At 39.1% G+C, this 27,846-nt stretch overlaps 1 protein-coding gene across 2 annotated transcripts in view; it reads left to right on the top strand.

Moving 5' to 3' along the window:
• LOC134345238 (uncharacterized) overlaps positions 1–27,846 on the top strand; it is a 192,641-nt gene that overhangs the window by 98,939 nt on the left and 65,856 nt on the right. For both annotated transcript variants that reach the window (XM_063045582.1, XM_063045581.1), the window contains 12 exons: positions 6,649–6,833; positions 7,983–8,163; positions 10,505–10,630; positions 11,759–11,881; positions 14,280–14,396; positions 15,889–16,128; positions 17,137–17,259; positions 17,661–17,783; positions 19,491–19,619; positions 20,003–20,122; positions 20,827–20,946; positions 25,108–27,237. In XM_063045582.1, the coding sequence (XP_062901652.1) occupies positions 6,649–6,833; positions 7,983–8,163; positions 10,505–10,630; positions 11,759–11,881; positions 14,280–14,396; positions 15,889–16,128; positions 17,137–17,259; positions 17,661–17,783; positions 19,491–19,619; positions 20,003–20,122; positions 20,827–20,946; positions 25,108–27,237 (3,717 nt within the window). The remainder of the gene's footprint in view (positions 1–6,648; positions 6,834–7,982; positions 8,164–10,504; positions 10,631–11,758; positions 11,882–14,279; positions 14,397–15,888; positions 16,129–17,136; positions 17,260–17,660; positions 17,784–19,490; positions 19,620–20,002; positions 20,123–20,826; positions 20,947–25,107; positions 27,238–27,846) is intronic.

Raw genomic sequence — 27,846 nt, 5'->3', positions numbered from 1 at the left:
GCTTTGTGGCAAGTTTGCAGATGATACAAAAATAGGTGGAGGGACAAGTAGTGTTGAGGAAGCAGAGTGTCTGCGGGAGGACTTGAACAGATTGGGAGAATGAGCAAGGAAGTGGCAGATGGAAGAGATTGTAGGGGTCACAGTGTGAGGATAAAGGGGAAGCCTTTTAGGACCGAGATGAGGAAAAACTTCTTCACACAGAGAGTGGTGAATCTGTGGGATTTTCCGCCACAGGAAACAGTTGAGGCCAGTTCATTGGCTATATTTAAGAGGGAGTTAGATATGGCCCTTGTGCCAAAGGGATCGGGGGTAGGTATGGAGAGAAGGCAGGTACAGGGTTCTGAGTTGGATGATCAGCCATGATCATACTGAATGGCAGTGCAGGCTCGAAGGGCCGAATGCCTACTCCTGCACCTATTTTCTATGTTTCTATGTAGGGAAATGTATGGTCATGCACTTTGGTTGAAGGACTAAAGAAGTAGACTATATTTTAAAAGGGGAGAAAAATCAAATATCAGAGTGTAAAGAGACTTGGATGTCGTTGTGCAGGATTCCCTAAAAGCTAACTTGTAGTTTGAGTCGGTGGTAAGGAAAGCAAATGTAATGTTAGTATTTAATTTGAGAGGACTAGAATAAAAGAGCAAGGATGTAATGCTGAGGATTTAAACGGCATTGGTCGGATTGCACATGGAGCATTGTGAGCAATTTTGAGCCCTTTATCTGAGAAATGATGTACTGGCATTGAAGAAGGTTCAAAGGAGGTGCTCAAGAATGATTCTGGGAATGAATTTGTTAATGTATGAGGAGAGTTTGATAACTCTGAGCCTGTACTCACTTGAGTTTGGAAGATTTGGAGGGATGGATCTCATTCAAACCTATTGAAAGGCCTAGACAGAGTAGGTGTGGAGAGCTCTTTCCAATGGTGGGTGAGTCCAGGACCAGAGGGCACAACCTCGGAATAAAAGGACGTCCAATTAGAACAAAGATGAGGAGAAATTTCATGAGCAAGAGGATGGTGAATCTGTGGAACTCATTGCCACAGATGGCTGTGAAGGCCAAGTCAATGGGTATATCTTAAGTAGAGGCTGATAAATTCTTGAGTAGTCAGCGTTTCAAAGGTTACAGGGAAGGCAGAAGAATAGAGTTGAGAGGGATAATAAATCAGCCATGATGGAATGGCAAAACAGACTCACTTGGATGAATGGCCTAATTCTCCTCCTTATATCACATGGTTTTTATTCCCTCCATAGACGCTGCCTGACCTGCTGAGTTCCTCTAAAAATTTGTGTGTTTCATCCTAATATGAATGTTTGGAACTACAGTACATTTCTGTATAATTATTAATTCTTTAAGAAATGCTATTTGATTCTCACTGTCAGACTTGTAATGTAAATACATTGTTTCTAGATTTGTAGAGATGATCTTGGGCACAGAGAGGAGTGTTTGAGGTCAGTTTAGGGTTTAGGGACAGGGCTTTGGGTGAGTTAGAGTTTAGGCTTCCGCTCCTCACTCTGTGGTTAAAAGCCAGCGATCCCTGTGGATGGAGGTCATCCCAGCAAGCGCTATGGACAAAGACCAATGTGGACGAGGCCTAGTGTCTCCCCAGACTGACGATTCCTCCCAGGTTGGTGGGTCCCAGAATTGGAGGCCCATGCAGGCAAGAAGTATAAGTGCCAGTGACCCCCTAGGCAAGTGAGTTGATAATTCTGGACTTAGGAGGTCATGACTTTGTGGTCCTGTCATCAGGAAGTCCCGGGATCAATACTGAAGTTTGAAGACCAAAGTCAGCAAGTCAACAAGTCAAGGCCTGAGGGCAGAAATCCTGGGTCTGCAAGTTGCAAGTCCACTAGAGAAGTTGGAGGTCCAATGTCTGCAAGTCCACTGGATGCTGGAGGCCTGGACAGCCTCTCACAGGGTTGAAGGCCTGTCTGTAGGTGATGGGGAGGAGGAAAGGGGCTTGCTTTGCTGTCGTTGTTTTGTTGCTCTTGTTGTATTGTTGTTGTTGCTTGTGTTGCTCTGCTGAATAGCGTGGGCATGCAATGGTGGTATGAGAATTTGGGACGACACTTGTGGGCTGTCTGCAGTACATCCTTAGTTTGGTTGTTAACACAAATTATGCATTTCACTGTGTGTTTCAATGTGCATGTGATAAATAAATGAATCTGAATCTGCATCTGCTATGAGGTCCTCAGTTTCCACACCGTAAATAGGTTTCTTTCTGTATCATATGTGAACACTGATTACATGATTCCAAATCTGCTCCAACATTTGCAATGTCATAGCTTTTTGCTTGTCTTACTGTCCTGTTGCTGCCTGGAAGCAGCATTGCCTCAATATTTATGGTACAGTACACCGTTTGGGGGACATAGATCCAAGAAACAACATCAAAATGACATAGATAGAGAAAAGTTAAATTTCACACATGTTTAAGGTAAAGAGAGACTGGCTGATGATTATATTGATTTGAAATTGCACTGTGCAGTTTTTTTTGTATTACATCTCTAGAAGTACATTATTTTTCCAAAACAAATGCAATAATGACCATTTGGAGGTTGTTTTGCATCTTACCTATCTTTGATTTGCGGCTCTGTTGTGATCCATCCTCATTGGCATTACCAGTCTGGGCCATCCTTCCTTCCTCACCTTCTCACCTCTCCTGCCTCGGCTTGTTTGAATTTGTTGTTTTCCTAATGCTTCCCCCTCTTTTGAGCTGGCAATCTCGGATCCACACTCTAGTTGCCATCCCATTCCAAAAACCCCTGCATCCACTCACCACCCCACTAATCCACAAGATTTTGATATCCTTACCGCAGGGACAACACTGGCACAATTGGTCCTCCACTACTGATCCCTTTATTCCAGATCTACTGGAAGTACTGATATACAAGTGCATTCAATCATGGCTAATGTATAATTCTGTCTCAAGCTCAATTTCCTGCCTTCGCCCTGTAACTTTTGGCAATCTTACTAATGAAGAAACTGTCAATTTCGGCTTTAAATATACCCAACGATTTTGCTTAACAGTTTTCTGTAGCAATGAATTCCACAAATTTACCACCCTGTGCTTAAAGAAATTCCTCCTCATCTCCATTCTAAAGGGATGTCCTTCTAGTCTGAGGCTACACCCTCTGGTCCTTGACCCTCCCACTACTAGAAACATTCTCTACTCATCCACTCTATCTAGGCCTTTGAATATCTGGTAGTTTTCAATGTGATCCTTCCCATCATCCTTCTAAACTCCAATGAGGACAGGCCCAGTGTTATCAAGTGCTCCCCATACATTAACTCTTTCATCCTGTAGTCATTCTATTAAGCCTCCTTTGGATCCTCTCCAATGCCAGAATATCCTTTCTTAGAGATAATGCCCAAAAATTGCTCACAATATTCCAAATATGGTATGAGTACACAGCCTCATAAAGTCTCAGCATTACATCCTTGCTTTTATGTTCTAGTCCTTTCATAATGAATGCTAACATTGCATTTGCCATCCTTTCTAACCCAAGTCAACCTGCAAGTTAATCTTAAGGGAATCATGCACTAGGATTGCCAAGTCTCTTTGCACCTCTGGATTTCTGAATTCTCTCCCAATTTAGAAAATAGAGTACACCTTTATTCCTTCAAAAAAAGTGCATGACCAGGCACATTGCGACATTGTATTCCATCTGCCACTTTGATGCCTATTCTCCCAATCTGTACAAGTCCTTCTGCAGCCTCCTAGCTTCCTCATTGTTATCTGCCCCTCAACATATTAACTTGAATAAATTTTTTCCAGGTACCTAACGATCTCCCTACTTTTTTATATTATGATTGGTCCAGAATTGAACCATTCCATTGGCGCAAAGGTGAAACATAGGCCTTGTTTATAAAGAGAAAATGCTGGAAGAAATGGAAAGAAATAGAGAAAGCCTTTCAAGTCTCTGAGCTTTCATCAGAATTAGCTTAAATAAGAAATCGAGCATGTTCTAAGTTACAGAATAAGGCAGTTTTGGAGAAAAGTGGAGGTATTTTTGATGACGGGAGCCAAAGTGAGCCTTTGATACAAACAGTGATACTACTTCCTGAGGGAACTTTATAAAGGCTTGATAATCGCAGCTAATCTGTCTGGTAGTTTATATTGTATGGATCATATTTATTTTATTTATTTTTTTAATATAATTTTTATTAAATTTTCAAAATGAATACATAGAAAATAAAATCTACCTTCCCCCTCCCCTTAACCCTCCCCCCCCCCGTATATACTCCTACCTAAAAAGAAAAGAAAGAAAAAAAAAGGAACCGCCTGGGTATTGGAAGGTTTCCACATGCTCCACGGGATTCAAAATAAATTTAATATACTTATTCGTTAGTTTCCCCAAGGGACCAAGATCTTTATCGGAGCAATTAAATATGCCATCCTATCTTTTGTAAATAAGGGCGCCAGATATTCAAAAATGTTCCATATTTATCTCTTAAATTATAAGTAATTTTTTCGAATGGAATAGAGCTAGCCATTTCATTGTTCCAACGATTCATACTTCACTACGAATCAGATTTCCAAGTAACAACTATAGTCTTCTTAGCTACTGCCAATGCAATTTTTATAAATTCTTTCTGACACTTATTCCATTTAAGTTTTGGCTCCAATCTCTCTTTAATTTCTGATGTTCTGTTTCTGTTAGATGCGTTTCCTGTAAAAAGGCTGAATCTATCTTCATTTTCTTAATATGTGTTAAGATTCTTTTTCTTTTCACTGGTCCATTAAGCCCATTAACATTAAAACTCAAAAAAATTCAATAAATTAGTCATTATTTTTAACAAAGTTACTCCAATCTAAAACATTACTTAGCTTCTCAACTCTCATAGTTCCTTGGGGAATCTCTTTGGACTTCACCATGTTGCTATGCTTTCCCCTCCCAATCATCCAGGCAAAAAGAAAAAAAAGATAGATGAGATATAAAAAAAAGAAAAAACAAAATACCCCCCCCCCACTAATGTTGTGAATGAAAGGATACACAACACTACCCCCCTCCATTTTGCAGGTCGTGACTAGAGCCACGCTTGCACACATGATTAGCGTAGCAATTGATCAGTGCTTCTTCCAGCTCCCCTGTAACAAAAAAAATTATATATATATATAAAAAAAAATTAATGTTACTATTCCCAACTAGTATTCCTCAAATTTTAACCTTACTTCCCCTCCCTCATATAATTAGTAATATATTTATATATTCATCCGCCTTCAAAAATCCAACAAGTCCATTCTTTGACCCAGTCTTCTTCTTCAATCCATCTCGCTCCCCTGGTTTTGTTCTTGTACCTGGTGAATATTCAGAGAGTCTTGCACAAACTGCTCCGCTTTCCGGTACTCATCAAAAAATCTTTTTTCTCCACCAGTCAAAAAAATCTTCAAGGTTGCAGGGTAACGCAATATAAAATGATAACCATGATCCCATAGGATTTTTTTCACTGGATTAACTTTCTTCCTTCTCTTCAAAAGTTCATAACTTATGTCAGGGTAGAAAAAAATTTTGTTCCCTTGAATCATCAATGACCTTTTTCTATTCTTGGCAGCTTGGGCAGCTGCCTGTAGAATCCTTTCCTTGTCTTGAAATCTTAAGAATTTTATTAAAATTGCTCGTGGATATTGGTCATCTTGTGGTTTTGGTCTTAGAGCTCTATGTGCCCGCTCAATTTCAATTAATCGGTCCTCCTCTTTCATTTGCAAAACTTCCGGGATCCATCTTTGAAAACATTTTATTGGATTTCCTCCCTCCATACCTTCTTTAAGACCAACAATTTTAATATTATTACGTCTACTAAAATTTTCCAACATGTCCACTTTCTCCAAGAGTCGATTTCTTTCCGTGTTCCAGACAAGCAGATCATTTTCTGTTTTTTCCACTCTATCATTAATATGCTCCATTTTTCTTTCCATCTCCTGAAGCTTCTTATCCATTTTATCCTGTCTTTTCATAGCTTTATTATAGCACATCTTCATGTCTCTAAGCTCTGCTCTTACTTTTCTTACTTCAGCCATTAATTGCAATAAAGCCTCTCTTATGTCTCCATCATCTCCTTTAGTTCCAATCTCTTCCAGTTCTTCCTCCTCTTCTTCATCTGTATTCTCTGCGGTATCCGATTCTGACTCTGAGTCACTTTCAGTTGCAGTGGCTGTCGGTTCTTGTAGTTTGAGTTGTATCGATTTGCGCATGCGTTCTTCTTTGCACATGCGCATTTCCGGCACCTTCTTCCGAGAGACCGCTACCGCCGCCATTGCTCCCTGTTCTACGGCGGAGATAGAACGCATCTCCTCCAAAAGAGATCTAACCTGAGTCCGAGGCTCCATCGCTGCAGTAGGCCCTTTTTTCTTCCCATCTCGCGGCGGCTTCGCAACAACAGACTTCTTCTGTTGTGGTTTAGGAGGCATATCGCAAAGTTATAAATAGTTTTCAGCAAGTACTTATTAACTTTGTTTTGTTTAAACGGTACTTTGCTGATTTTTTACGGGAGAGCTGGATTTACACGTCTCAATCCCACGTCATCACGTGACGCCCCCTCCGATCATATTTATTTTTGAGTTAAATGGCAGCTTATAATTTTACTTAACATATTGGAATACGAATGTGCAGCATTTTAGAAACCACATGGATTCTTCTTTTATACCTACAGAAAGTGGGAACTTTTCTTGGCATCCAACAAGCTCCTCTCCAGTGTTTGCCATAATACAAGCAAATGACTCGAAGGCTACGTCTGAGCTCGGATTGACACTGACAATATGCAACTGTAGCATCAATTCAACATGTGATTACACCAGATCCATTATAAGCATGCAAAACAACAATACCATGTTTGTGGTAAGTTAAGTCAAAGTTATAATTCATAAGGAGGTGAGGTAATGTTATAGCTATATAGGACCTTAGACCCCACTTGGAGTGCTGTGTTCAGTTCTTGTCACAGGAAGGATGTAGATATTATAGAGAGAGTGCAGAGGAGATTTACAAGGATGTTACCTGGATTGGAGAGCTTGCCTTATGAGAATAGGTTGAGTGAACTTGTTTTTTTCTTCTTGGAGCAACGGAGGATGAGAGGTGACCTGATAGAGAGGCATTGATCATGTGGATAGCCAGAGGCTTTGTTCCAGGACTGAAATAGCTAACACGAGGTGGCACAGTTTTAAAGTGCTTGGAAGTAGGTACAAGGGAGATGTCAGAGGTAAGTTTTTTACACAGTGAGTAATGGGTGCATAGAATGCACTGCCAGTAACAGTGGTAGAGATGGATACAATAGGGTTTTTTAAGAGACTCTTCGATAACTACATGGAGCTTAGAAAAATAGAGAGCTATGCGATAGTGAAATTCTAGGCTGTTTCTAGAGTAGGTTATGTGGTCGACACAACATTGTGGACCGAAGGGCCTGTAGCATACTGTAGATTTCTATGTTCTATAACATAGCTATCAGTAAGAATGCATTCTCTCTTTAGAAGCTCTAAAGTAAAAGATGATCAACTGTGGTCACTTTTCATGTGAATGTGGAAAGGATGTTTCCGATACAGGGGAGTCTAGGACCTGACAGTTCAGACTCAGAATAGTAGGACGTTCCTTTAGAAGAGAGATGAGGAGGAACTTCATTAGCTAGAGGGTGGTGAATCTGTGAAATTCATTGCCAGTAACGGCTGTGGAGACCAAGTCATTGGGTATATTTAAAGTGGAGGTTGACAGGTGCTTGATTAGCAAGGGTATGAAAGGTTATGGGGAGAAGGCAGGAGAATGGGGTTGAGAGGGATGATAAATCAGCCATGATGGAATGGTGGAGCAGACTCAATAGGCCAAGTGGCCTAATTCTGCTCTTATGTCTTATGGTCTATTGATCAGACAATTCTGTCTTGGAGTGAGAAATTCATTATGTTTGCTTGTGGGCCAGACAGGGGAAAGTGACACAATAATTGGACAATAAAAGCAACTGAGATTATTTATCAATCATCAACATCTCTGTTCATCATTTAGGTTGCGGCATGTAATTGTACTCCTGCATATACTGGTGATTACTGCACTGAGGATTTCGATGCTTGTGAAGACAATCCATGTTTTGTCAATGATACCTGCAAAGACCAACCTGCACCACTGGAGGGTCATACTTGTGGCCCATGTCCAGACAATTTACAAGGAGATGGAGAAAAATGTTATGGTAATTAAAATGCCTCTTATTGTCTGTTTATAATAAGCATGCAACAGGAACTAACAAAATAGGTACATTTGAGAATCAGAATCAGGTTTAATATTACCAACATATGTCGTGAAATTTGTTGACTTTGCGGCAGCAGTACAATGCAACTGGGGTAAAAAAAAGCATAATTTATAGTTAGTGTATATATATATTAAATTGTTAAATTAAATAAGTAGCACAGAAAATGGAAATGGAAAGAAAGGTAGAGAGGTAGTGTTTAACGTCCATTCAGAAATCGGATGGCAGATGGGAAGAAGCTGTTCCTGAATCGTTGAGTGTGTGCCTTGGTGCTCTGTGCCTCCTTTGTGATGGTAGCAGTGAGAACAAGGCACAACCTGGGTGATAGGCTTCCTTAATGATGGACACCACCTTTTTGAGGCATCGATCCTTCAGATAATAATCCTTCTACAGGAACCACATAAACAGCAAGACAATATTGAAATAATAATAAATACTCTTAAGTTAGAAAATCATAATCAGGTTACATAAAAGTCAATGAGTATTACAGCAAGAATCATGATTGAAAAATTCAATTGGATTTCTTAAGAATGTAGCTTCCAGTATAGAGAAGAGTAAAATGGTTGATGTGATCCATGTACATTTTCAAAAGGTATCCACTGAGTTGCTCCAGATAACACTCATGACATCACATTAATGTATGAGTTCAGAGGGATAAATAGTTGATATTAACAAAAGTAGAGAATGGAGATAAATTGATCTTCAAGTTGTTGGCTATGAATACAGCATGTCAAAAAAAAAACCCTAGCTGGTGCTTATCTTTTTAATCTTCCATACAAAATCCAGCCAAATCTGTCTACTTTTAAACAAAGGAAAACTCTGAAGCCTGGAGCACAAGCTATGGTGTGTTTTTCTCCGAAATTTCACTGTGATTGCTGGGTTACTGAGTGTAATTGAAACAGTGGTCAATAGGTTTGATATTACTGAATGTTGGAGCCAGTTCAATGGCTTTTGTGGTCTACTCCTATGAAGTTATTAAACCCCATCACAAATCTTTATAATGACACAATTTACTAATGTGGATTTAACAAATGCAGATGTATATTGATACTGATCAGTGAATCATCACTGTGGAGTCAGGGTGAAAATCCAGTTAGAGGATGAAGTCAGTGTTGTTTGCGGAGATCAGGAAAGCGAAAGACTTTGGGCAAGGTATGAGAGACTGGGAATATAAAGTTGATTTTATGGAATGGAGGGGAGACTTGGTGAGTTAGACAGGCCAGGGAGAAATGGAGTCATACACTTATTGCCCACTTTATTCGTTACATCTACACACAAGCTCATTAATGCAAATGTCTAATCAGCCAATCACTTAGCAGCAACTCAATGCATAAAAGCATGCACACGTGGTCAGGAAGTTCAGGTCAAACATCGGAATGGGGAAGAAATGTGATCTAAGTGACTTTGACCATAGAATGGTTGTTTGTGTCAGACGGGGTGGTTTGAGTATATAAGAAACTGCTGATCTCCTAGAATTTTCATGCACAGCTGTCTCTAAAGTTGATGGGGAATGATGCAAAAAGCAAAAACATCTAGTGAACAGCAGTTCTGTGGGTGAAAATGCCTTGTTGATGAGAGAGGACAGATGAGAATGGTTCAAGCTGACAGAAAGGTAACAGTGAGTTAAATAACCATGCATTACAACAGTGGTGTGCAGAGGAGCAGCTCTGAACACACAGTACATTAAACATTGAAGTGAATGGGTTACAGATCGCAGACATACACTCAGTGACCACTTTATTAGGTACCTATGAATGTATGTTTATGGTTGGGGAGAGTCTGGCCAGGTGTTCGAGAGAGAGAGAGCTTAGCTGGAAGTTTGTGAGAGAAGAATTGGCTGATAACAGAGTGAATAGGAAGAACAGGGAGAGATAGCAAGATTGGCAGAAGGGTAAGAGAGAAGTTGGTAGTGAGATGAGGGTGAAATAATAAGGCAGGATTGTAATTATGTTCAGTGTGAAGTAGTAGCAAGAGCAAGAGCTCTTAAAGGTGCCATCTTAGATGGAAAGCATGTAGTTTTTAAAAAATACCATCCCGAGATGCTTCCTGCTATTGGACTCCATTGGATTTAACCGAGGATGAAGCAGCTCTGGTGTTGTGAAGGTTTCTTTTGAAATGAATTACATCCAGGTGTGCATTATATAGACTGCTTTTGCAACTGCATGCTCTCAGGATTCTCTGTGCATTGACACGTTGCAGGCACAGATGCCTCCAGAAGGAATTGCTCATCGTTATAGAGCAACTATTCATACACTGATCCAGGTCTTGTTGCTTGCATTTGTAGATTTGGATGAGTGCCAGGAAAATACAGACACTTGTGAGCAGATCTGCACAAATACGTTTGGAAGTTATAACTGCAGCTGTGAAGAAGGTTATGCAGTAAATACAACGAACAGTTCCATGTGTGATGGTAAGTTACCAGAGCTTATTGTCTGAAGAAAAATTATCCTTTATGGATGAAAGGAACAAGGAAAAACATACTTCATTGTTCAAACCCCTTGAGGTGCTCATTTTTGGAATTGGTCATATTGCCATTGTTGCAGCAAATAATTTTGATCGCTGTTTTAATACATTTGCTTTGTGATTTAATTGAATCATGAAGGTAATGCAATTTGTTTTTAATAATCCTAAAAATTGTAATGCAATAAACACACTCTATGAGGGTTTTCAATGAATAATCAAAAGCAGTGAGTTTCTCGGCCTGAAACGTCGACTGTACCTCTTCGTAGAGGTGCTGCCTGGCCTGCTGCGTTCACCAGCAACTTTGATGTGTGTTCCTTGAATTTCCAGCATCTGCAGAATTCCTCGTGTTTGCGTTTTTAAATTCACTACTGCGAAGCCTCTTCCAGTGATGTCTACACTGAAGAAGTTTAAATCTTTTCTTTGACGGGAGTTCAGTGAAACCATCTTTCACTGCTCCCCATCTGTAATTTCTTCGGCTCTTCAACTTTTCAACCACATTTTGCACCTGTCCAGCTCTTGGCTCCATCCCTCCCCCTCCTGTCTTCTCCTATCATTTTGGATCTCCCCCTCCCCCTCCCACTTTTAAATCTCTTACTAGCTCTTCCTTCAGTTAGTCCTGACGAAGGGTCTCGGCCTGAAACGTCGACTGTACCTCTTCCTAGAGATGCTGCCTGGCCTGCTGCATTCACCAGCAACTTTGATGTGTGTAGTTTGCATCTTAGGATCTCTTTGCCCGTCGTAAATGCTGTAAAATCTATCTGAGTTTGTACTTTATAACAAAATCTCAAAACAATTTTGTTTGAAACCAGGACTTTATTGCAGTTAATGATCATAGGAACTCTTTCACCAGAGTCTTCAGCTACATTAGAAAAATCAAACTTCCATGTCTACAACATCCCTCTCTTCCACAGTATGCCTATTTATAAATCAGGGCATACAGTACACTATGTTCAAATCCAGCATGTAAAATTATCACAGACTATTATGCATTTTATTACTTCTAATAGGCAATATTGGGAAGGGACGGGGGTATGTAGGCAAACTGAAAATTTCACTAATTTAACTCTTCTTTCAGACATCGATGAATGTAGTCGTCCATCTACATGTCCCAAGAATGCAGACTGCATTAATACAATGGGAAACTTTACATGTGTGTGCCAATCTGGATACAATGGAAAACCATACGAGTTCTGTGTTGGTATGGTATTTTTCTTTATATTGCCATTTAATATGTAAATAATGAAGACTAATTGTAAAAATGTGAATATTAAGGTAAATGCATATGAAATCTTCTACAACTGCAGTTCTTCATAACACTCAGAGCTAGTTATATCCTCATTTCACCTGCAGCATGCAATGCATTCCTGTTTAAATAGAACAATGTATTCTAATGGTTGAGACCCTGAATTCTATTGGTTTCATGGAGACAGTGTTATAGTATTGTTACTTCCTGTCCAAAGTTAAAGTAAACTATGAGCTGATCGCTGTTTTTAAAGAAACAATTAAAAGTGGCTTCCTTTAACTGGCTACGTTCATTACATCAGATAATTTATTTCAATCCTTGTAAGTCATAATTTTGGAATTGGTTTCTTTTTAGATATGGAGTTAGTCCTCTCCACGAATTCATTTCTTATGTGGCACCAAGTCAACGGTTCATCTGCTCCATACTTTATTAAGAAACCAAAAATCTTTCTGCATCTTCTCAACTATACACTTTAATCCCAGATTATAAAGCATTCCTAGATTGTTCATTTTAATTCCTGTTTAGTCCAGTAGTCATTCTAATGTACAGAGTTCCTAAAAAGTTATCTGTATTGTGATTTTTTATAGTCAGTAGATATCACAAACCTTTTATTTCTCATGTTATGAATAGGAAAGATTTTAAGGCCAAAAACATCTAAGAAATTTCTAATTCAACCTGACCAGCTGAAATGTATCCCATGTTGTTAAAAGAAGAGGTAGTGAAAATTCGGTATCTTTTTACAAATTTTCAGCCCTTTCTACTTACAGGAGTGGTGCCAGAAAACTAAAGGGCAATTGATGTAGCATTGCTTTATAAATGGAAGGGTTTATGCTAATTCATTGAGGCCTGGTTAGTTTAATGATGGTGGTGAACAAATTTTTGTAATTAATTCTGAAGAAAATAGAAGCCTTCAATGAGAAAGGCACAGATTAATCACTTTGCCTGACTCTCAGTTATTTTGACTATACTTCCCACATTGTCACATGTTAAAATGTTATTCCTTTCTCTCAGTTTATCTGTCTCTGCTACATCTTTTCTTAGGCTTTCCATTCCAGAACATCTGAGATGTCCTCTTATTTTTTCCCAAAAAAAAGGGGTTTTACCTCTGCTGCCCTTACCTGCATTTCCACTGTCGTACCTGGGATAGGATTCTCCTTGACCTTACTAGCCCCGAAGAAATCCCTCGGTTCCTCCATGTAGCCAAGAATACTGCCATTAACCCTGTATTCTGCCTTCAAAATCAACCTTCTAAAATGAATGACTTCACAGTTCTCTGGCTTGAACTCCGTCTGCCACTTCACTGCCCAGCTGTGCATCCTGTCAATGTCCTAGTGTAACCTATGACTATCTTCCACACTTCCCACAGCCCCACCAACCTTTGTGTCATCTGTAAACCTACTAGCCCATCCTTCCACTTCCTCATCCAGATCATTTAATAAAATCATAAAGAGCTGGGATCTCAAAATAGATCCCCATGGAACACTACTGGTCACCGGCCTCCAGGCTATACCCCAACCTCACCTGGTCTTGCCTATACCTGTCAGTTTATACTCTGACCACTCCCCCCCCCACACCCATCTTCTTACTCTAGCTTCTGCCTCCTTCCTTTGCAGTCTCATAAGGGTCTTGGCCCGAAACATTGATTATTTATGCCCCTCCATAGATGCTGCCTGACCAGCTGAATGCCTCCAGCAGCTTGTGTGCTGCAAGTAGATTAGAAGTATTTTCTTCCCTCGGAATGGTGAAAATTTACATCCTAGGAGTCTGAAGTCCCTTGATCAATCACTAATCATAGTCAAAGCTGACTTTAACAAGTAGTTGACATTCAATGGATATCAGGATAAAGAAGAAAGTGGAGTTGAGGTATGAGAATATCCAAGGCCAAGTTGGATACCAGAGCTGGTTCAAACGACCATGTTGCTACCTTGTGTTTCTATTCTGAAGTTCATTTCTTTAGATTTTCTTTCAAGGATGCCTTTCTTTCCGTTGCTTAAGATTTACTACACTTAAGAAATAATCTTTCACTTTAATTTCATTATATTTTCATCCCATCCTCCTTTTCTTATTTCTAATTCTGTTCCCCTGCAAGACTTGTCTTAAGTTATACATTCAAAGTTGGACTTGTTCGTTTAGAATGTTTAAAACATGTACTTAATTGACTGTAGATTTTTTTTCTACTCACTGCTTTCACTCACTAATAGAGCAGTCTACACTGTAAAATACACAGAAAACTTATTAATAATTGTATCAAAGTGGTGAGATTCATTCCTTTGTTGAGGGTTGCAAAATCCAGGCAAACGTATTTATAATTAAGCAGACTACAATCATGATGTTAAATTACTTATTCTTTCAGATGTGGATGAATGCATTGAAAGTACTGACTGTTCAGGGAATAATTTCATCTGCACTAATACCGAGGGCTCTTTCAACTGTACGTGCAGAACGGGATATGGAGGACCCAACTGCACAGGTGAGTACACAAGTGGAAAGAATAGTTTTGCAACATTGTTATTCACTTTTTCTTTTTGTTAAAAGTGATGGAATCACAACTTGCTTACATTAAATTTGAAAAAGATGAAACAGCAAATAATTCTGATGTAATAGGAATCAATGTTTACTTCAGTGGGGTGTAAAATGTGAAAAATAAACTATAACTGACAGTTGCAAAGTTACGTACTGTCAACATGATACAGTAAATCATGTATCTTCATGTCTGGCCGTTGTATGCAGTCACCTCTCTCCTTCAGGTGTTCCTTTGGCTTGATCTACATTTCTTACATGGTCTGCTCTGCATGTAGTAAGGAAAATTTTTGTTTCCATAGTGAATAAAGTTAGCAGAGAACATGTGAAATGTCATGGCAAAGGTGGGTGTTGCAATCTTTAATGGCAGATGATAAATTTTGTAACATATATTTTCATTGTTGGGATAATGTGGGGGGGGGGGAGCAGTGTTAATTATTAGCCATGTAGATTCCAGCTCCAGTGTTCCTGGATGAGGATTTCTAAATGTCTCGTGATGGAAAGTTGGAAGATTTTCGGGGTAGAGGAGGCCTAGATTTTTTTCTTGAGCCCAAAAGAACATTTCATAAAAATTGAAGCCAGCCAATTAACAGTAGTTAGGTCACTTTACACAAAAATACAGCAGTTCAAGATACTGGTTCATCACCACGTCATTGAAAGCTGTTGGTGAATGCCAAGACATACTTGCTTTGTCATCAATACCTTCAATGACCAAAATCAAACTTAATTTTTAACTGTCTGCTCTCCTGATCTCTTTTGGTTGGATAAGGTTACAATTGGCCTCCATGTGGCAGGGAATTCCCAATTTAATCAGTGCTCAATGCTTTCCTTGATATATGTTTACTTAGCTCTTATACAAGCCCAATGGTTCTGAATTCCTAAATACCTTCAGATTCCACTCTTCTATTTTCCTCTTCACATCTCCATCATTTCCAAATCTCTCAGGTTTCTTCTTTTTCCTGTTTACAAACATTTGCTGTCCAATCTTTGTTTCTCCCTATATTTTCTTTTTGGTTTTGCCTTCAAAATTTTCCCATACTTGTCATATTCCCTTCTTGTCATCACAAGTTCCTCATAGTCATCTCCCTGCGCTCTTCTTCATTATCAAATCTTTCATTGTCTCTTTGAAATGTGTTTCCACTCTCTACATGTTTTTCAGATACTTCATCAACATGTCTGAGTCATTTCTTAAATTGACTCTTGTCTTAGACGATCCTAGTTTCAGATCCACCCTGATTCATTTCACACCAATTGTTGCCTTTCTCTTGGTTTTCATGGTACCTTTGTCATTCAGGGGAAAATAGCAATACAACTTACAGTACATAGAACAAAAAAAAAGCAGATAAAAATTTACCAAGTGATCTTGAGACTACTAAATAATGCATCCTACGACTTTGTTTCACAAAATTTAATGTTTTTGTCTTTATTTCATATAAATATAGATATTGATGAATGTGCACAAGGTCAGAACAATTGCGTTTTGAATTCCAAGTGCAACAATACAGAAGGCTCATATGTTTGCAACTGTAATAGTGGATATGAAGGTCCTAACTGCACTGATATTAATGAATGTACCAGATTTCTGGATAACTGTGACAATAATGCCAAATGCCAGAATACACCAGGTTCATTCAAGTGCTCCTGCATGTCGGGATTGAAAGGAAATGGAACATTCTGCGAAGGTATGTGACCCTCAGCTATATATTGGTTACCTTATATATATATTTTCGTAAGAAGGCTAATAATATTATAAAGTACATTCTGAATTAAATACTTGCATGATTTCAGAGTAAATTTTTTATTTCCCCAAAATTTCACGGACTTTCTCCATGTTTCAGTGTGGTTTCTGGCCATCTTTGACCAGCCAGGGGTCCAACTCCATGCACCTGTTGTGTGGCCCAATATGACAAGGACTCTGACATCTTACGAACAGTGGCACTCACTGTGTAGGTTTCTTTTAGCTGGTGATCCTCGGCCCCAGGTTTGAGGGCTGTCGACGCAGTCGGCATAACTGGGGCCAATGAATATTTGTGAACATCTTTAGCAATCACAAGTGCTCAGCAATGTTCCAAATATGTACATTGAAGGATAAGAAAATTTAACATTATGTATTTTATCATTATACTTCAAAAGCTGGAAATCACCATCAATGCTAAAAATTAGTTCAAACCATTTAAAATGAAGTAATTTGTGAAACAAATACTTTTTCTTGGGTGCTGCCTGTCACTGTTCATTTGGTGGAGCACCATTGCTCTTGTACCTGGCTTTGGTTCAGAGTCAGTTTTGCCAGCTTTCAGAGAAGGGAAAGCTGTGTTTGAACACACTGTCTTGTTCAACTCTGTCAGAAATCAACTGGAGGAACACAGGGCAGGCAGAAAGGCAGAAGTTTTTCAAGTGCTGATACAGACCAGTGGCATCATTGGAATTCTAGGATAACTGATGTGGCTTGGCATTAACTGTCGGGATTAACGAGACCTACCTTCTTTTATAAATGAAAGCACTAGTAAATTCAGACCTGGCTGTAAGTTCAGAGCTGCATAGCACCTCTCTTAAATTCTAAAATGTGACAAGTATCAGAATCATCTAACCCAGAGTCTCACTAAAATGAATCAGTTATGAAATCAAAATGAATATAAAAACATAAATGTTTTAGTAAATAGGATCGTCTCATGGCATCATCTTTGTTACAGATATTGATGAGTGTACAAACCAAACAGATAACTGTTCTGCAGGAGAGCGCTGTGAAAACAGCTTTAGAAGCTATATTTGCATTTGCTCTGCAGGATACAAGAGAGTAAACAGTACTTGTGAAGGTAGGCATCAAAAAGTCTGTTAATTTCTAGCATGCTTTAAACTTTAGAACTAATAATTCAATTTTCTCCAAAGAACAACACTGGGACATATGCCTTCAAATATTGTGTGCTCAACAAATATTAGCAGATTATATTTTTCTTCCACAGCAAGAATTAATTTTATCTCTATTTTTGATTGTCCATATAAAACATATCAATGCTAGCAAAAAGCAATGTTGTAGACATTATAAAATGGAACATTAATTAGTCAGTTACTTTCACTCTTTTATTGTAACTGAGGCAGAAAAATTAACAATTGGTTAATAGCACACTATTTTGAAACACTTTTTGTTCATTTCCAATTATTAAGGATTTAAAAAATAAATGCTTTGCTCAATTATTTTATTTTATTATAATTTCAGATATTGATGAATGCCAAGACATGGCATCTTGTCCAGAGAACGGCCAAGAATGTGTTAATACTGAAGGATCTTTTACTTGTGAATGCAGAAGTGGATTCCAGAATATAAATGAAACATGCAAAGGTACTTGTGAATTGCCAACTGCTTTCTGCTCAGGCAGTGGACAAAAAAAAAATTTGATGATCACCAGGTTAGGATTCAAGTTTGCTTCGTCAGTGTGAAAGGATCTGTGCCACTGGAAATGATTCCCAGTTTACAACAACCATTAGCTTAAAGACTTGTTAAATTCATTCAGCCATTTATTGTATTTGGGAAATTCATAATGTTTTAAATATCTAAATTTACATCATTTCACTCTGAGAACATACCAATGTAGATCACAGTCCTGGTGTTTGAGAATGATGAAATTAAATATTGCACATCAATGGAGAAAACAGAACAAACTTTTCTGTGCACATTCTACATTGTGCTTATCATCAAGTCAGTAATAAAGGGATAATCTAAAAACAAATAGTCCTTAGCTGATTAAGATCATATGACATAGGAGCAGAAATAGGCCATTCCGTACATCAAGTCTGCTCCAAAGTCACTTTATGAGTTCCTACATGATTCACATCAATTGCTCACCTTGTAACACGACCTGCAGAGTAAGGTTTTGCGTGTCAAAGAGAACATACAGCAAAGAGGCCGGTCCTTTGGCCCACCAAGTCCATTAAGATCATTAAAATGCCCATTTCTATGCCAATACTACTGTAACTCATTTTATTCTATCCACATTCCTTTCTCACTCGATTCTACCCTCCCCTTCCCAACTTGAATGCCTTTGGGATTTTTGAGGAAACTGGAGTACACAGGTTCAAAACCAGTTCACTGAAGCTGTGTGGCCCCTGCTCTACTCACTGCACCTTTGTCCTATCTATGAAGGAGATTTGTAATGGACAGTTGATGTTTCAGGTTAGAAGGTTTCAGATGAAGGATCACCTCACGAGGCATTGATTGTGTAAGGGGTTTCTTATTTTATGTTCCTGCGTAGGCTAATCAAAATGGCTTCTTTGTTATGTTAACTGCGATGTAAGGAGTTCTCTCTCTCTTTCTGCTTGTTTGGGTTATATTATTGATAAGAGAAGAAACAAACCAATTGGGTGCTTCCCCCAGACAAAAGCGAGTTGAGCGAGCCTGAGGCTTTCCAGGGGGCTACAATTGATTACTTCCTATTGTCTATACATGCTTCCTGATCTGCTGCAGTCCAGCTTTTTGTATGTTGCTCCAGATTCCAGCATCTGCAGTCTCTTGGGTCTCCAAGGAAATTTGTAGACTGTTATCTGCAGACTGTCAGGATTTTATTGTGCCATTTTCCACTATTATTATAAAAACTCATCTCCAATATCTATTGTCTGTTTTCAGCCCTGAATCATCCCCCCCACAGATCTCACCAAGTTGACTACTTAAGATATGGAACTCCTCTAAATATAGCTCCTTGGAAGCTGTTCCTAATCTTCCCTGTGCCCACCTGACTTACAATCCAAAAATCAATACACCCCAATACATCCCTCTCCTATTGATCAGCATCGTGTTTGCAGGGCAGTGCAGTGCGATGGGCATCATTAGATGTGCAGCTGAAGATGGGAGTAGCACTCTTAACCTTGGCCTGAAGATTCCAGTCCAATTTTGTGATTACATAGTTGCACATAAAAACATTCTTTAATACAGTTTACTTTGATTTATAAAAATGTTAGACTGCATTGCTGTAACACAGTGCCGTAAGTTAAAATTCTACATAATAAGGTCTTGGTGATGCATATAGTTTAATTCAGTAAATTTGTTCTACAGATATTAATGAATGCCTGAATGCAGAAGCAAATAACTGTTCCAAAAGTCAAGGACTTTGTGCAAATTTGGAAGGATCATATCACTGTCAGTGCATAGCTGGATATACTGGAAATGGTTTTACATGCTCTGGTAAGCATAAATTAACTGTTTTTTTACTTGTTTTGCCCTCTACAAAAGTTGGTGATGACTTTAACCTTCAATTGCAACATTATTCAGTCTATTCACTGAGCAACTCCCTTTGCAAATGGCCTAAAGATCTGAGCTTTGTTACAGATGTTATAATTGATTTTTTATAATAGAAGCCTTAATGTTAGGATAAGTGTCATTAAAATTAACTGATGGCAGTTAGTGTAAGACTTGTGCACATTTCCCATGTGTAAATCTTTCAAATGTTATTGCCACCAAATTTCATCCAAGGTCAAGAGTAACAGATATATTTTTAATAAGGAGGACAGTTGTACATATGCATCTTCCCTAATGCAATATCTTGGTTCTGAATTGTTTTTTTTCAGATATTGATGAATGTCTTGATGGTAACATCTGTTCCATGAAAAGCAATTCCTATTGTGTCAATACTGACGGCTCTTTCAACTGCACATGTCTGAGTGGATATGAAGGACCCACTTGCACAGGTGAGTAATATACTGAAATATTGAATAGTCCCTGGAGAAGAATTAGGTTTATTAAAACAGTTGTTCACATTTGTCTTTAGACTCTGAATAATTTGTTAGCATTTGTTATTTTCTATATTTAGCTTCAACTCTGTAAACAGAAATTGGACAACAGTAATTTCATCAGAAAAGTAATTTGTTGAGTGAATAATTTGCAAATACAATATCAAGTAAATACAATTTACATGTAATACCTTAAAATTATGGGTACTGTTTTATAAACTATTTCTGCCCAGTCTTTGTTGTTTTGGTGATGACAAAATGAACAAGATCTATGCAAATAACTCCCAGTGAGATCCTAAACTGGTTTTGGCAGTACTTGGTCCTTTGTTTTCAGCTTTTTCGTTTGTAATCACCGACTGATTCTCAGTCTCTGATGTTCTCCTGATGATGTGAAGCTCAGTTGTAGGTGGTATAATTAAGAATTCAACATGCAAGGTGTAGGACTAGAATACACCACTCTTTGGATTTAGTTCACTGCACAATATTGCACGAAGTGTGCCCATTTATCACATGCAAATCTTTAAAATGTACACACTTGCAAATTTAATCTTGAGCTGAGACAACTGGATAGCATGATAAATTTAGTAACAATTGTAAACATAGATGTTCTATCGTTATTTTGGAATAAATTGCACTGTGTTGTTTGTGGTTTATTCTTTCAGATGTGAATGAATGTCTTGATAGTAACATTTGTTCTTGGAAAAACAATTCCTACTGTGTCAATACCAAGGGCTCTTACAACTGCACATGCTTGACTGGATATTCAGGACACAATTGCACAGGTTTGTAGCAGTGAGTAATAGAAAACTCGCATTGAAAAGCTGTCTTTGCTAAGTAAGTTTAGCTTGTCAGTCACTTTTTGCCAGAAATTTTTAATAATTTGATAATCAAATGAGAGAGGCAGTGAGATTGATAGTTTTGGCTGGACCATCTGTTTTGTCTAACCCTTAGTATTGAAGATGATTGAAGTGATTGCAACAGTCCTTTCTGAGAGCATGAGAGTCCAAAGCTAGGTGAGAGTGGCAGGAATGAAAAGGGATGTGAAGGGCAACTTTTTCACATAGAATGTGGTAATATATGGATTTAGCTGCCAGATAGCGTCAATAATATCATTTAAGAGACACTTGGATAAGCGCATGGAACAGAGTATCCTGGAGGAGTATGGGCCAAACACTGGAACGTGGGACTAGCTATATGGGCATCATGGTTGTTGAGCTGAATGGCTTGTATCCATGATCTATTGCTCTATGACTCCTTGATTCTATGCCATGCCCCCATATGTTCTGAGATTGCAGGTGTCAGGATGCAGATGTTCCAACGCTGGGGCAGAAAATAGCTGGTAGGGTGGGTGGTTGGGTAGTTTGTGAGGGGTTGCGTTCTTTTGTAAAATCCTACGGTTCTCAATATTATCAGAATGTTGCTTCTCTGCTTTGAGTGTTCATGGGATAAGGATTTGCAGCTGTCCTAGTGAGCTTGAGTTTTCTAGCTATGGGGGAAACTTTCAGCACAACCTGGAACCTTTTCCTCTGCTTGATCATCTCTTACCATGGCAGGATTTGGTTATCTCCTGTCGATCATGTGAACAACATGGCTTGTTAAAAGGAACTTACTGAGATTTGTAAGGGGTTCAATACAGGTATGGTTGGTCCTAGCTATTAGTGTTTAGCTGACCATATCAATTGTGTGCATGAGAACAGACCCTGGCAACAGATCTCTACTCTGAGCTCTCAGTACTGGTGATATTGGCTTGTGAGAGTATTTGCTTATCATTTTGTGACTGAAGGATTGATCTGATTTTTCCAATGTCTTGAGAAAACTACTGTAAGTAATCCAGGCCTCAAAAGCACTAAAAAGAGACAATATCTCTGCTGCCTGGTAAAACGCGAGCTTTATGCCAAATCTGAAGTCTTAATTTTCAAACTTTCCTTCAGTTAATCAAAGGCTGATGAAAGGCAGTAATAATTTCATTATTGATATATGATATCACCAAGATAAGGCTCACACAGATTGGGGAATGATTTCCAGGTTATCGATCTGAACCTTTATAGCTGAGGACGGTGTGATGCAGAAGTGACAGGTTGGTGAAGGATGTTGATAATAAAGCCCATCCTCTTGTATGATCCAGTGAGTGAGTTGACAATGTCTTGCAATTCTGCCTTTGAGCATGCACAAACATAAACATTGTTCACAAACTGCAGGTCAGCTGCTGAAGTTTGAATTATCTTGATTCTGGGATGTAGTCATCATGTATTAAACAGCTTCCCATGAGTTATGAAGGCTCGCTCCACTCTGCTAGAAGTGAGGTGAAACTTTATAATTTGAGAGATTAAGGAAAGTGCTAGGACAATGACTCTGCCAGGTTTGATGTTGGTCTTTTCTGAGAATAGTTCTGTTGTAGATTCATTGGTTTTTCTTCATAGGCTGCATGCCTTTGTGGAGCAATTGTAAAATCAAGACAGATTTCTGTGGCCTGCAGAAATTGTGTAGAATGTTCCAAGGTTTTAGTGAGCTAGAAGATAGTCTATATTATGCTGGCACTAGTTCCTGTATTTTCTTGGAAGTTGTCATGGTAAAGGTCAACTTCACTGTGCATCTCAATGGACAAAATTTACACTATGATTTAGGGAAAAATTATTTATCGTATGGAGGAGGTAATACTACTTGGCTTCATTTGAAGCTTCCAGGGTTGAGGTTTCAGCACTGATAACCATAATGACCACGTGAGAATGAACTGAAGGGAAATAAAGTGTTTGCCAATTCTGTTGGAGGAGCCAACTAGACAAGTTCATATTGTGTAAGTTCATTCCTCTTAGACTGAATTCCTCCTTCAGTTTGCCCAATAGAAGAAAGTGTACCCAGCACCTTGTTCTTTAAACTAGCTATTTCCTGATTGACGTGCCTCACTCATTGTCAAAATGTCTGGATTGCCAGACTCTTATAGAATCTCCTAGGGTGCTCATTTACCTTCTCTGCCAAGGTTAATTCATGTCTCCTCTCGCTTTCCTTCTTTCTTTCCTGAGTGGACCTGGGGATTTTAATTTCCAGAATATTAACTGCAACTGCCTTAAAGTCAGAGGGGGTGTAATTTTTCAGGACTGTCCAGGAGAGTGCTTTGCCAGAGTAGGTAGCTAGACCAGTGGGGAAGGACCATTATGGGAACTTATCTTCAGGGCTGGGTAAGTTATACAAGAAGGAATACAAGACAAGTTTTAAATTGGGAAAAAGTTAATTTCATTAAAATAAGACAGGATATGGTAAAGCTAGACTATAAGAATCTAAGTTTCCATTTCCACAGTGGGAAGCACTCGAAGAAGAAATAGTCATCTTTCTGTAGGACTGAAAGACAATGGTGACAAGTAAATGCAACACTAGATTTTGAGGCATATTGAGGACTTGATAAAGTGGAAAATATGAAGCATATGGCAAGCTTAGAGAAATAAAGAAGGGGTAAAGCCATCAAGGTTATAAAATGTGTAGGGAGGCACTTAGAAAGGAAATTAGTAAGGCAAAGAGGAGTCAAGAAAATCTCAGAGGATTAAGATAATTCCAAAGATTATTTAGCTTGTATTAAGGGGGGTAAATAGCCTGGAAAAGAGTAGATCCCATTAGGAACAACTGTGAAAATCTGTGTGTGGAACTTGCCATGGTACTGGTAAAGTCTTAAATGTGTACTTTTCAGTGGTATACAAAAGAAACATATTTTGTAGGTGTGGAAGGGAAAATAGAATTCTAGTGCAAATTGCCATAAATGAAAAAGAATTACTTGATGCCATGGCAAACTTAAAAGTGGATAAATCTCAAGAGCAAGATGGAAAAAGATTACTGTGGCTTCTGCAGAGATTCTTTAATATTTGGTAGTCAGTACAGGAGGATGGCAAAATGGTCCCCATTTTCAAAAGAGGCAGCAGGAAAAATTCTGGTAATTGTAGACTTGTGAGCCTAATATCAACAGTGGGGATGTTTTAGGGAAAAGGAATTCTGAGGACTAGATTAACGATTATTTAGTTGCTTTTGGCTTTGTCAGGGCAAATCTTGAATGACCAATCTGATAGAATTTTTGAAGAAGTAGCTGAGTGTATTGATGAGGGCAGGGCAGTAGATGTGATTTACATGTAAGTCCTTTGACACCCATGGGCTCCAGGGCAAGTCAGTATATTGGATTCAAATATGTCTGGCTATAGTAGACAAAGGATGAAGATGTATTGATTAAAATATATAAGATCCTGAGGGATGTTGACAGGGTTGATATAGGGAGGATGTTTTCATCTATGGAAGAATCAAAAAGCCACCCATTTAAAAAATACAAATGAGGTGATTTTTCTTCTCAGAATTCTGTGAGTGTTTGAAACTCTCTTCTTCAAAGGGAATTGGAAGCAGAGATTCTTTTTAACTATTTTAAAGGAAAAGTTAGACAGATTCTTGTTAAACAGAGGTATGTAACAATACATTCAGACCACTCATGGTCTTATTAAATGGTAGAGCAGTCTTGGGAGGCCAAATGACCTTTTGCTTCACCTGCCACCTTCTGTTGGAAATATTTCACTGCTCCAGAAGGCCATGGGTTAACTAGATGGTTTACCGTCAGCTTCTCAAGGATAATTAGGGATGGGCAATGAATCCTTGCCTTCCCAGTGATAGACTGATCCACAAAATGAATGAATAAATGGGATAACTACTATTCATTTCCAGGGGTCATGGAATGGTGTTGGGAGGTGGCACCAGAACATGAGAAAGTACTCCTAAATTAGAGCAAGGCTCTTAGTTGGATGAAAACGGAAAGCTTGTATCTTCCATTCTACTTCCTTGCTACATCCACCTACTTCAAAACTTCCTCCAAATGTATTTCCTTCACTGAGATATTAACTGCCTTTGCATCACCTTACATGTTGAAATTTGTTTGGACACTGTTGTTTTAGTCATTATATAATTGATTGCATTCACAGAGCTTCCCTCCAGCACCAGTGCAACAGCAAGTCCTTCAAGTGCAACACTGAATCAGACATCCAGTCCTGCAAATGGAAGTATACCAACAACATCTACGGTTACCTCAATTCCAATAAGTGATTCTACAATTGCCTCAGAGCCAACAAACATAACTGCAATTACTTCAGAGCTGACAGGCACCAGTACAACTACTTCAGAACTAACAGGCACCACTACAACTACTTCAGAACTAACAGGCACCAATACAACTACTTCAGAACCAACAGGCACCAGTACAACTACTTCAGAACTAACAGGCACCAATACAACTACTTCAGAACTAACAGGCACCAATACAACTACTTCAGAACCAACAGGCACCAGTACAACTACTTCAGAACTAACAGGCACCAATACAACTACTTCAGAACCAACAGGCACCACTACAACTACTTCAGAACTAACAGGCACCACTACAACTACTTCAGAACCAACAGGCACCAGTACAACTACTTCAGAACTAACAGGCACCAATACAACTACTTCAGAACCAACAGGCACCAGTACAGCTACTTCAGAACCAACAGGCACCAGTACAACTACTTCAGAACCAACAGGCACCAATACAACTACTTCAGAACCAGCAGGCACCACTACAACTACTTCAGAACTAACAGGCACCACTACAACTACTTCAGAACTAACAGGCACCAATACAACTACTTCAGAACCAGCAGGCACCACTACAACTACTTCAGAACCAACAGGCACCAGTACAACTACTTCAGAACCAGCAGGCACCACTACAACTACTTCAGAACTAACAGGCACCACTACAACTACTTCAGAACCAGCAGGCACCATTACAACTACTTCAGAACCAACAGGCACCAGTACAACTACTTCAGAACCAACAGGCACCACTACAACTACTTCAGAACCAACAGGCACCAGTACAACTACTTCAGAACCAACAGGCACCAGTACAACTACTTCAGAACTAACAGGCACCAATACAACTACTTCAGAACCAACAGGCACCAGTACAACTACTTCAGAACTAACAGGCACCAATACAACTACTTCAGAACTAACAGGCACCAATACAACTACTTCAGAACCAACAGGCACCAGTACAACTACTTCAGAACTAACAGGCACCAATACAACTACTTCAGAACCAACAGGCACCACTACAACTACTTCAGAACTAACAGGCACCAATACAACTACTTCAGAACCAACAGGCACCAGTACAACTACTTCAGAACTAACAGGCACCAATACAACTACTTCAGAACCAACAGGCACCAGTACAGCTACTTCAGAACCAACAGGCACCAGTACAACTACTTCAGAACCAACAGGCACCAATACAACTACTTCAGAACCAGCAGGCACCACTACAACTACTTCAGAACTAACAGGCACCACTACAACTACTTCAGAACTAACAGGCACCAATACAACTACTTCAGAACCAGCAGGCACCACTACAACTACTTCAGAACCAACAGGCACCAGTACAACTACTTCAGAACCAGCAGGCACCACTACAACTACTTCAGAACTAACAGGCACCACTACAACTACTTCAGAACCAGCAGGCACCATTACAACTACTTCAGAACCAACAGGCACCAGTACAACTACTTCAGAACCAACAGGCACCACTACAACTACTTCAGAACCAACAGGCACCAGTACAACTACTTCAGAACCAACAGGCACCAGTACAACTACTTCAGAACCAGCAGCCAATTCTGCAATTGCCTCCGAACCAACAAACATAACTGCAACTACCTCAGAGCTGACAGGCACCACTGCAACTACTTCAGAAAAGACAGGCACCACGACAACAGCTTCAAAACTGACAATCACTACTACAGCTACTTCAAAACCAACAGATACCACTACAGTTACTTTAAAACCAACAGACACCACTACAACTACTTCAGAACCAACAGGCACCACTGCATTTGCCTCAGAACCAACAAGTGTTGGTACAACCACCTCAAAACTGACAAGCTCCAGTACAACTACTTCAAAATCGACAAGCACCACTAAAACAACTTCAAAACCAACAACCACTACTACAACCACTACAACTACAATGTCAACAACAGCTCAACCAATACAATCAGATGGACGTAAGTACATTAATTATCTCAAATGATATGAAATTAAGTTTGATGTAAAAATGTGATACTACTATGGAATAGATCAAATAGTTTTGAAGCAAGAACTGGGTTGAATAGCAAGGAGCAATGAAATAATATTTTAAAACTGATTTGTTGTAATCTATAATGCATGATGTTAAATGATGATGGAAGCAAATGCACTAATAACTTTCAAAGGATTACATAGATGAAGAAGTAAACTGTACTTTTCTCATTTTGAGCAGAGAGATGAGAGTAATTGGATATGTCTTTCCCAGAAGCAACAACCATATTGGAACGAATAGCCTTTTTGAGAGAATTGTTTCTATGAAGTCATAGTTCCATACAGCTCCACAGTAGGCCCTTCAGCCCAACTGATTCATGCCAACCTAGATTCCCATATAAGCGAGTTTCATTTGCCATATTCAGCCCATAATCCCTCTTCCTTTCCCATCCATAAACTTCCTATCCAAGCACCTTTTAAATGTTGTTAATGTACTAGTCGCGGCAACTTCCCCCTGCTGCTCATTCCATGTACTGACCATTCTAGGTGGAAAAAGTTGCTCCTCAAATTCCAAGTAAATCTCTCCCCTTTCACCT

This window comes from Mobula hypostoma, chromosome 4 (assembly GCF_963921235.1).
Source record: "Mobula hypostoma chromosome 4, sMobHyp1.1, whole genome shotgun sequence".
In the NCBI taxonomy this organism is placed as follows: Eukaryota; Metazoa; Chordata; class Chondrichthyes; order Myliobatiformes; family Myliobatidae; genus Mobula; species Mobula hypostoma.
This window is presented reverse-complemented; position numbering and strand designations above follow the sequence as displayed.